Below are 12601 nucleotides of genomic sequence, written 5' to 3' on the forward strand. Positions count from 1 at the left end.
GGGTGGCACCGATCCGCCTGGAACTCTCTCTCCAGCTCCCGATCCTGACCCGGATCCACTCTCATCATGCCTCGGAATCTCCATACTGAAAAGAAACACCACACAAAATATCAGACTCTTCCCACCATCCTGGGATCCAACTCTCTCCACCCAACCCTAGAGATCATGGTTTCCCTGATACGCGTATGGGTCCTGTGCTTTCAGTAGTACGGGCCCATACTACCTTCCACACCTACCCATATTTGTATGAAGTACTACCACAACTCCCTAGAGAAACATGCATAACAACGCTCAACCCTCACCACTAAAGGAACACTGAAAATATCCCATAAGGAACCCTAGGCTACAGGCATCACAAATCAGGCAACATATCATGAAATCTTGAAGATCCCTAGCCTATCACTAGCATACTGTTCTATCAAAGCTCAATAACAAATAACATGCATGGTATTTTGGGGTTACTTACTGGCTCCGGCTGATCGTACCTCTGCATCCTCCCTTACTCATTTTGAAAACCATTTTAAATACTCTTTTGAAAACTCTCCTCGATTTGAGACTGGAGTCACACGAATGTTCCTCCAATTCACTCAAACCAAGGCTCTGATACCAACTTGTAACAACCGAAAGATACAACCAATTCTAAATTTTTCAAAAACATCTCGATTCCATTAAATCTTTACAAAAAGGTTTTCAATACAAAACATTTAACATGTTCCCAGAATCACAATACTATGAAATCATGAGGAGCGGTACGATCACGCCTTTGCCTTGCCATAGTCTCCTGAAGAACTTGAAAAACATGAAACCACAACTGTAAGCCCGAAAGCTTAGTGAGATGTCCCCAAAATACCAACCACAAATACCATACACGCATAACATGCCATAACGTATCCGATCACAAAACAACCATGCACTTCGGGTCTACTATGGGACTGGTCTGCCGCACCGGCCTACAATCCACCTGGTCCACCCTCTGAGTCTATCCACATACATCGAGTCTACAGTATGATTGGTTCGCCCGCTCCCGGGCCTTCAATCCACCTGGTCCACTCTCTGAGTCTACAGTATGACTGGTCCGCCCGCACTGGGCCTTCAGTCTATCAGGTCCACTCTCCGAGCCTTCGGCACGTCTGGTCCGCCCTTTCGGGGCCTACAGCCTATCCGGACCGCTCGCTGGGCCTTCGGGACAACCGGTCCGCCCTGGGTATCTTGGCCTACAGCACACAGCAGGACCCGCCTCAACCCAACTCCAGTCCAAACAGCCATGTGCACATATACATACAATCATATAGCAATTCACAGTCAACAAGCAGATTAAACAGATCACATAGCATATCATCATCCTAACCAGGATACCGACCTAACAGGTCACTAGCATAGCATCTCCCTATCTCTCAGGATACCGATCTCAATCAGGTCTCTAACATATACCATCCTAGCTCTCAGGATGCAACAAATCATAGCAACAACGTAACAACAACTACCCGGATCTCAATCCGATAAGGGCCGGCCTTGGTGCCTTAGACCCTATTGATATAGTGAGGATAACTCACCCTCGAAACCGCCGACTGAACAGATAACCCAAGCTGCTCCGATCACTGATACGATCTCCACCACTAGACAACCACCAATGCACTGAACTCAAAACAATAATCAACAATTACCAAAATGCCTCTGGAAACCACAGGCCAACCCTTGGTCAAAGACAAGGTCAAAGTCAACCCCTGACTGACTCTACTCGCCGAGTCCCCATACTCAGAACTTCCCTCAATCCGCGACCTAACTCGCCGAGTCACCCCGAGACTCGTCGAGTTCAACAACTCTGAGTCCACTCGCACACAACTCACCGAGTCATCCCTTGACTCCCCGATTCTCGACTCGACCAGAAAAATATTGGGACTTTTCGACAAGACTCGTCGAGCCCAAGAACAGACTCGCCGAGTCTAAGGCTATCTTCAACCTACTCGCCGAGTTGTTCATACAACTCGCCGAGTTCCAAGTCATCTTCATCCAACTCTCCGAGTTGTTCTTCCAACTCGTCGAGTTCCAGCTCATCTTCAAGCAACTCGTCCAGTACACCCATGTGACTCGCCGAGTACCACTGGTCTGAAACCATTCAGAAGCATTCCAGGCCATGCAATTGCTCCCAAACATAGATCTAGCCTCCTACAACTCATTCATCACGTAAAGTGACAAACTTTACGTGAATCCAAAGAGATCTATGCATTTTGCACATTAGGGCTAAGGTTTGGGACATGATAGCTTCATCCAACACTCAACACAGGGACTTTCATGCATTCCAACTCTTCTCCTTTCCAGATCTGAGGTAGCAACCTTAGATCTAACCTCTAAACTCCAACACTTCCAAATATAATCTCTAATACCCCCAAAATGATGCATCAAAGAAATAGAAGCTCAAAGACGAGATATTACCTCAAAAGAACGCCCCAACTGCAATGAAACTTGAATCCAAGCAAAGCCCCTTGCTCCAAGCCTCTCCTTCTCTAAGATCTCTTCAATAACCACCTCTCCAAGCTCTAATTTGCTCAACAATGGTGCTTCTCCATGATTTTAGGGTTTCTGTGACTCAAGGGGTGATAAAGAGGCTGGGAGGAAAACATAATGTTCTTTATATAGGGCTCAACCCCGAGAATTAGGGTTTTCTCCACTCAGCGCCTACTTGCCGAGTCCACCTCATTGACTCGCCGAGTCGGCTACTTAACACGTGACCAAATCGCGACTCTACTCGCCGAGTCCATCCATGGACTCGCCGAGTCACTCTTTCCCAATTTACTCTTTTAGCCCTTCCACTCTGCTCTTGATGTTTCGGGATGTTACAATTGATCTAATTCTTCATTTACTCGAAGAAACCGTTCTTGGAGGGCATGTACTGTCACACCCTCAGTTGAGGCGGCGAAACACGTCGGGCTGTGCGACTAAGTTCATGGCTCACAGGTAAACTGAATATATTACACAGGTACAACAATATACAAAATAACATCCATGTTCCATCTTGATATTTGAATACAATGTTTTTTTACAAATAGTAATAATACATGAATTGTCTTAACAGGTAGGCATATAATACAACAGAAAGTATACTAAGTCACATGTAATCCAATCTATCTTGAATGTCCGTTTAGTGATTTCCTGAGAATACATGTAATTTTTAGGGCCAACACAAGGTTGGTGAGAGTCACAGGTTTTTGGCTAGTAGCAGTAATGATACTTTTAAAAGCGTTTCAAAATGTATTTTCTTTATAAGTAAACCATATTTAAGCAAGCTTTGAAAAATCCAAACAATGTGTTGATATAAGTAATTTCATGCTTAAAACGATTTTTAAACGAACCATGTTTAAGAGTTGTGGTAAGAGAGAGAGGGAGAGAGAGAGATATTTGAGTTAATGTTTATAGTGAGCCCTATAACCGAGCTATGTGACTTGAGTGTATCCGACTACAATGCTTCATTAGACGTTGCAGTAAAAATTGTAGACATCTATCACCCGCTTCGATTGATCAGTCGAGGTTGTAGCTAACAACCGCAGGTGGGGATGTCAAACCCGTATAGACCGATACATATGTATCTCTCTCTGAAGATTAACGGTTATAGTAGTGTGGGTATGCTAAGTGTTTAGACTCAGCTAATGAATAATTTAATGTCTCACTAAATAGCTCTTAACTAAAAAGTTTGTGAATAGCTCTCAGCCCTAACTTACTTGTGGATAAGCTCTAGGCATAATGAATTTCATGACATCAAGTTTATAAATGCCGAATATGTTTGACATGTATGTAAACTATAAGGCATTAACTTTTATAACGAAGTATGCTTCTTTTATAAACTCTATAGTAAAAGACATGTTATTTCATAATAAAATAACCATAATACGTATACGAAAATTTTATAATACTTTATTCGTAAAATATGGTGAATTGTTAAATAATAATATTTTTATAAACTAGATTTATTGTATTTTCGCATAAAAAGGAAATTGATTTGTATAAACAAATATTTAGGCACATGTATTCACACCCCCACCCCCTAAATAATTAAAATATTAAAAAGGGGCCATAAGCACTCACCCTTCAAACGTGAGTTCCAACGTTCGAATTCAATTTCTTTGGACGTGAGAAACCATAAATCCACCATTCTTGAACTTTGAAAAACTCTCGGGACCATTTTATAACAAATTTGAACTATTGGGTACTGATTTGTAACTTCACTAAAATATAGGGGCTTTTTGGTAATTTAGGTAAAAGGTTAGGACTGTTTTGGTAAAAAAATACCAAATAAGGGTTCGTTTTAAACAAATTGATTCTTAGTTTGGGGATTTGACTTATTTTGAATAAGTAATTAAGTATTTTGGTAGGGAGGGTATTTTGGTCATTTTATAATTAAAATGACTTCGGGCTTAAATTTAAATCATGTGGTTAATGGTCCAACTTAAAAAAGAATTTGGTTTTATCTTCCGTCTTCGTCATTTGCAGATCGAACAAATAGAACGGAACGGGGATGAATCAAGGCAGACGGACGAAGAGAGGAAGAAGCGAAGTCTCGTTGGCGCTGCTTCCGATTCCTCGGTTGTCACAGACCACGAAGAAGACCGGAGGCATAGAGGAATCTCGCAGGCGGCTAATCCGTTTCTTTCTGATCGATGGCGAAGAGGGTATCTATGGGGACTGACGAGGCCGAAGGGGAAGATGGGAAGGAGCAGCGAGGCTGCGTTCTTGCTTCTCCGTCGATAGGGTGCGAAGGAGGAAAAGGGAGATTGAATCGCCCGAAGCGATGCGAGTAGCAGCAGCGATTAAGCGAATCTTCGAAGGCTTCGCTCGATAGGAACAGAAGAGACAGCGAGGGGTGAGACCAGGCTCGACAGAAGAAGAAGAGGTGGGTGCGACGGGGCTTTGTGGTCGATGGGAATAGCAGAGAAGGAAGAATACGACTGGAAAAGGGGTTCGTTTTCTTGGCTGGTTCGATCGTCATCAACACACGAAGGAGGAAGAAGGATTCACGAACGGAGCAGGGGAAGGACGAAGGTGGTGACAGGGGGCTCCGGTGGTGGCATGGTCGAATGCTCACAGTGGCAGCAATCGATTCGGTTTGGTGGTTTAGTTGCGGTCATCGATCATCAACAGGTAAAAGAAAATTCTTCTTCTTCTTCTTCTTCTTCTCTCTCTCTCTCTCTCTCTCTCTCTCTCTCTCTCTCTCTCTCTCTCTCTCTCTCTCTCCAATCAATCAATCAATAGGTAAAAATGGTATTTTGGGATGTTGTTTGTTGTATCATGAATCTATGAAATGAACAAATTAGATATTTTGGGTTTGCTTTTGACAGAAAATCGATGGGTGTTTGTAGTGGTGATTGGGTTTGTTGTTTCACAGGAATGGGAGAAGGAAGAACACAAATGGGAAACTGCCCTTTGTTTTTTGGTTTGCTGGGTAATTAAGGGGAAGAACAAGATTGTTCTTCGTATTTCTTGACTGGAATCCATGTAGAATGAAAGGAAACATGGGGTTTATTAAGAGGAAACGTAGAAGAGAGGGGTGAGTGGGGTTGATCCTGTGACAACTTCTGTGACAACTTCTATTGTGAAAAGGAAACACGTTTTCCTTTGGGTTTGAGTGTAGTAACGTCCATTGTGTGTAAAATTTGATATGTTGATATGTGGAAGCAAACTCATGGTTTTTGGCTGTTATTTTTATATAATAGTTTGATCTTTGATTGTTTTTATATATTTTGTGTTTTCTTTGGGTGTAAATTGAAGCAAAAGGTTTTCTTTTTCCTATGTATTATGTTTATAACTTATGTATTAATTTGTACAATTGATTTATTTGGTTGAATTTGGATATGTATTGATTTATTGTACTGGTTATCTACACTAGTTTATGTATTTGTGTATTATAAATTTAAACTCATATGTTAGGAAATGTGAAATTTATTAATTTGTTAAACCTTGGTTTAAAAATTGACATATATAAGGTATGTTTATGAGATATATAAAGAATTGAAGATTTATATATAAATGTCCAAATTTGTCATATATATTATTAATTAATTGGTATTTGAAAATGTTATATAATTTTTTTTATATAACTTACATACACCGTGAATACACGACTAATTTGGATATTTTAAAGTCGCATACGTCACTAATATATATATATATATATATATATATATATATATATATATATATATATATATATGTAGTAGCCTTGTCATTATGTATTTTATAAACAATTTTCACAATAATAACTACAATATTTTTTTATATATGTTTATTTATCGTGATGTATATCTCGATTCTCGTGTCCTTGTGTTGATTCATATAAATTTTCTAAAAGTCCAGGTCGTGGTGATTCCAAAAATGCAGACGAAATTGAACTTTGTTATACTGATCTTTTTGAAATGACATTTAAAGTTTCACGGTTAATTAAGCTGGATACGTCTATTTTTGACTTTTATAAATATTTTATCAAAGATATTTCAAATATGAAATTAAATAGTAGGCCATAGATTGAGTCCAAAAATGCTTTCGGAATTGCCATTTAAGATGTGCAAGTCCCTCAATAGATAGAAACAATTTTGACAGTTTTTAAAAAATCAGTATTATATTAGTTTTAGCTTCTTAAAACGGTCGTATCTTTTGCATACGAACTCCGTTTTGAACGTTCTTTATATTTTCGGAATCAGGAAAACACATATTATGAGAATAGAGTGTTTGTATTGCTCACAACTGCTTAATACCAAATTTTAGTTTTTCAGACACATTCCTACGGTTGCAGTTTGAGTTGTTTGATTTATTTGTCAAATTACATTTTTGGAAATAAGATACCATATGGTATCTTATAATAGTTAATATAACTCATTTATTTTACATTAGGTGCAATAGAACTCAATGAGTTAATTACCAAGAGACTTATTGTGAACTTGACCGTTCACAGTCTTTAACCTAAATTTCGGGATGTTACATGTACACATGAGATGAATGTATTCCTTTGAAAGATACATGAAAAAACTTAAATTTTTTTGTCGGAAACAAAGCAAAGCCAGAAGGTTCAACAACAAAATGTTATTTTGCAGACGAAGCTTTGACATTTTGCTTTATGTATATTGAGGGTATGCAAACTAAATTCAATTATGTTGATGGACATGACGATCTTGATCTTCCAAAAAGACAATTTTCTATGTTCTCATCACAATGTCGACCAATTTCCACCAAGAAGCTCGTCGAACTTTGTAAAGAGGCCAAAAAATCATTGCATTATACTAAACAACTGCACTGAGGATGAGATGAAAGGCTACAAATTGTAAGTCTTGTGATCTATTAACTACTTTTTTATAGTGTTATGATATCTTCAAACTATTCTTATTGTTTTGTCCCATATCTAGTAATTTCGAATCAGACTTGTCCGAAAGTGATTTGAAAACGAAATTCCCTTCATAGTTTAAAAGAAAGGTAAACACCTTATAAAATTATAATGTAAAACTAATTTATATTATTATTTAAACGTACAATATTATATTTCCTTACAGATTTATCGTCTCCAAAAAGAATCTCCTTTGGACTATACTAACGAATTAAATGCGTTGGCACATGGTCCGCTAAATGCATATTCTTACACTACTTGCATAGTAAATGATGTTCGATTGTTGTGCTTAGTCGTGATCTCCAACTCACTACTCAAAATAGTGGTATTGTTACATTAAGGGTCGACGATACACCATTCTATGGTCAACTGGAGGACATCATATAGTTGCATTATTATTTATTTACATGGTTACTCAGTTGTACTTTTTCAGGGTAAATGGTTCAATGCGTCATCAAGTAATGAATGTTTAATTAGCAAAAAGAATATGGTTGTTATCAATACCAGTAATGAATTACTTACATGGTTACTCGGTTGTACTTTTTCAGGGTAAATGGTTCTACGCGTCTCAATAGGTTGATGCTTTCCGACCACAAGTCGTCGTTTCAATAAGTCGTCTCAATAGGTTGACGTTTCCCAACCATAAGTCATCGGTACATGTTGCCTCTAGACCAACGACAAGTCATTTATTAAAGAATATAATAAAACTTCTTATTTCTTGAAAATCACTTCCAACGACCATTTTCAGACGACAAGTCATCATGATTGGTTGATCTATACCGACGACATCTATATCGATGATATTGTCCACTTATAGCGACAAATCTATATATATCAACGAATTTTTCCAGAAGAGTTGTCGTCGGCATAGGCTTTACCAATGACATTTTGTCGGCGGATTAGAAAATGTCATCGGTATACGGTTGCATCCTTGTAGTGCTCTTTGATATTTACGAAAAGACAATACCACTAGCCAATAGCCATAGAATTGAAGGTTTTGGTTGAGGGTGGGAATATAAATTCAAGGAGGCGTGATCGAAGGGAATCATTGACTCCATTTGCTTCATGCAACTTGTAGCTTTTAGGTGTTTTAGTGTACATTTCCCAACCTTTTCTCCTTAAGAAATATGGAGGGTGACAATCTTCTGTTGTAGATTTGCATAAAAGGTACTAATAGAATCTTTATAAGCTGCTTCACAAGGAAAACTCTCAAATTGTTGGCATACATCATGTAGGTTAATTGGCATTGGTTTTACATCACAAACACATTTACAAAAACAACATGACATCACGTCTTCCTCCTTCGAATATGTAAATGCCTCCCTGAAAAGTCTTTTTGTTAGTTAATTGACGATTATGATAGCATTTTTGTGCTCAATATTTTTGTACGTAAAACAAGTGTACTGGAGATTACAACTTACAAGATATGTAGCTTAAGGCATGTACTAATTATATATATATATATATATATATATATATATATATATATATATATATATATATATGGTTAGGTTCATATGAGACAATAGTATTTTGTGAGACAAATGGACCAAATCTTGACCACTCATCTGAAATAATCTAATCCTATAATTAAATCTGATTACACCACAAGGAAGCACAAGGAGGCGGTGGCATTTTTGCAATTAAATGGAACTTCAGGATTATAAAAAGGGCGTAGAGGGGCAGTAAGGGGATTTTACTTTCTATTTCATTCTGGTCGCAAAAACACTTTATATCCTATTCATTCTTCTTCATTTTGATCGGCAAAACCCTAAGTAACCTCGATACGAACAGCAAAATTTGTCTTATTCAATATCGATCATCAACATCTTCTACTTCATTATGATTCAAATTTTCAACATTGTTATTTTGATTCTAAAATCAGATCAAGTTCTCGAGCATCAACATTCTTGAATCAAACAAAATTGAAGCTTGGTTTACAACAAGTGGGTCATTATACATAATCGGATTCAGATTTTGCATTTAGAGTTAATCTAGGTAACATATAATACTATAACTTCTTCTTAATTTTATATTTGTGAGTAATTTTGTGTTAAAATATTCTAATTGTAGATTTTATTATATGTATATGATTATGAGTTGATGTAGTCATCTATGAGATATTCTATAAACTTTTTTGTTCTTATTATAGGAAAATTTTTACTGTAAATAATTGTGTATCTCCAACAAATGTATTATAATCGAGATATTTCACTATTGTGTTATATATCAAATTCAAGATGTAATGGAATATAGTATTATACAACATACAATATATTAAATCATTGTGAACCCTAAAAACATTCTTCCTTCTTGATCTGCAATCCTGATTGAAGAACTTACCAGGATTCCATTTATTCTCATTCCGATTCTACTTTGCACCGATCTTCCAAAACCCTCGACAAATCCCTAAAAATTGATTATGATTCAATGTCATTTTTGAATTCTTTTAAATTTATGATGTAGTTTTATTGGCAATAGGTTTAGCTATGATTTTTAGATTTTTAGAAAATTCAATACCAAAGAGTCGAGGATAAAGGATTCAAAAAAGTTCTCAAACAAAGTAACATTATGATTCTAATGAGGACCATATACGAGTTATTTCAGGTATTATGTTGATTAATTATCTTCTGGTATAAATTTAGTAAAAAGGTGTTTTCAAATTTGTTATTCTACATATTCTTATTAGTATAATCTAAGTTCAAACGTTATTGCATTATTTAATTGAAAGATGTAGGACAAATAGAGTGATATGGGTTTTGCTATCTAAATATTCTGATTTTGTCTAAACTACTTGATTTGCACTTTTTGGTGAAGTAATGTGTAATATTCAGAGAGCATTTGATATACTATGAAGTTATATGAAATATTTTAAAAATATGTGTCATATTCTAATTTCAAACATTTTGGTTTTGGTGGAAACAACTTTCTTTCAAACTTTTTGGTAAGTAAATGTAATATTAATTTATACATTTTAAATTTGTTGAAACAACTTGTTTTGAACATTTTTGTTAAGCAATATGTAATATATGATTTTAGACAAGATGGATTTAGTTGGAAACAAGATATTTAGAACATTTTTTAAAATGTATTGTTTATATCCTAGTTTATTGTTTTAACAAAAGTATGGTTTATTTTTTTGAAGTAGATGAAATGACGAAATTACCAAATCAAGGGAAAATGATTTTTTGATCCTAAAGAAAAGAATGTACGACAAGGTCTATAAAAATCTGTAGTTCATGGTACTTCGTCAACTAATCAAATACATGCCAACAAAATATGAAACAAGTATATATGACAATATAGTTGTAATTTTAGAATATAAGATGTATAATTTTGATATTCAATTTGTGTTGTGTATTTATAGAATAATAGATGTAATGTTATAATTTATGTAATGTAATGTTAGAATTATTCTATGTTTTATGTTATATAAGTTTAAAATTAAATTTTGTGTGTATAATATTCTATTAGAGTAATATTCTATGATTTATGTAATAATAAGTAGATGTATAATAGTCTAATATAATAATATTATATGTTGTCTATTTTCATAAGTGTATATGTAGAATATTTTAATAGAATAATGTTGTAGGTTTTCAATGGAATAAGTTGATTTATTATTTGAAAATAACGTACATATGTGGAATATTCTACTAGAATATTGTTATATGTTATATGTTTTCTAAAAGTTATATATAGAATATTTAAAAAAAAAATAAAGTTGTAGGATATTCTAAGTTATATCTAGACTATTTTGGTAGAATAATACCTAATTAAATTTAGGCTTGTTTAATACTCATTGATATGTTATTATTCTGGCTATTCTAACTATTTAATATTTAATATTGTGTTGATATTTAATATTCTAAAATTGTGTGTAATATTTTGAAATTAAAGTGTAATATTCTAAAAAAATTTAGTGTGTAAAATGAAGTTATATTATATAACATTTTAATATTATAAATTTGTATTTGAAAACTTGATATTATATATATATATATATATATATATATATATATATATATATATATATTGATTTGACGAGTCAGATGTTTTTTTAGATGTTCTTTTGTCACAAACTACTTGCTTTAAAACTTTTATTCAAGTAATGTGTGATGATAGTATTTGACGTATATAAAGTAATACGAAATATTCTGACATTATCTGTCATGTTATCATTTTAAAAATTCCGATTTTGTTGGAAACAAATTGCTTCGAATATTTTTGTTAAATAATATGGAATATATGATTTTAGACATTCTTCTTTTGTTGGAAACAGCTTGTTTTGAACCTTTTTGTTAAGTGCTGAGAAAGTACTTGATTAACAATGAAGTAATGTGAAATATTGTGAAATTATGTGTAATGTTCTAATTTTAGAATATGTAATATTCTAAAATTAAAAATTAATATTACAAGAATGTTGTTCGTTTAATACTTAATGTGTTGTATATTAAGGTAGACTTTTCATAATATTGTTGAATGTGAATATCTACATTAAATTTGATTACTCTGGTGAATTGAATAGAATGACAAAATCAATATCCAAAGGAGTCATTGAAACTAAAACAAAGAATTTTAGTGATAAGTAAAACACAAATAATTAAAAAATCATATTTCAAGTTTGTACTATAAAACTCTATAACATGGGTACATTGTTAGATACACAGAGAAGAATGTGAATCTCAAAAGGGTCTTAAAAAGTTATAGTCAAATAAGAATGCACCAAAAACCATAAAAATATATATTACATGTTTGCAACATATAAAATCTATTGCATATTCATTAAACTCGACACTTGCAGTTGAAAACTTCTAGATTAAAATATTCAAGCTCCTTTCAAGTTGGGTTTCATCATCTTAAATTCCCCGCCACAAAAAATGAATGAATTTTTAGACTCGAGTATGGATTATACAATCAAAGATTTTAATTTAAAGTCAATGTGTTATAGTAATGTAAATGATCATACAATACACAATGTAAACATTGTTAAAAATACCTTGAATGTAATAATCTCTTCTTTTGTATATCCTTTATTGCACATTATTAAGAGCATTCAATAATGATAAAAGACATGTCTCCACCCTTTTGTGTTTGAAGAAAACAAATATTTCAACAAAATTATGCGAAGAATCACATTCTAAAAACATATTTAAGAGCAACCAGTCTGTTTTGTAGTCCAACCTATTCCTATAATTTGAAAATAGCATATTCAACAAAACAATGCTAAAAAGA

General features: G+C 34.2%; 1 protein-coding gene across 1 annotated transcript; it reads left to right on the top strand.

The window, feature by feature from the left end:
• The first annotated feature begins 4410 nt into the window (after window positions 1-4410).
• On the top strand, window positions 4411-5832 carry LOC111920352 (uncharacterized). Its single transcript, XM_023915923.3, has 2 exons — window positions 4411-5133; window positions 5378-5832. The coding sequence occupies exons 1-2, from the start codon at window positions 4912-4914 to the stop codon at window positions 5474-5476; spliced, it is 321 nt and encodes a 106-aa protein (XP_023771691.1). The 5' UTR covers window positions 4411-4911; the 3' UTR covers window positions 5477-5832.
• Window positions 5833-12601: the final 6769 nt, after the last annotated feature.

Source organism: Lactuca sativa, chromosome 3, assembly GCF_002870075.4.
Source record: "Lactuca sativa cultivar Salinas chromosome 3, Lsat_Salinas_v11, whole genome shotgun sequence".
Lineage (NCBI taxonomy): Eukaryota > Viridiplantae > Streptophyta > Magnoliopsida > Asterales > Asteraceae > Lactuca > Lactuca sativa.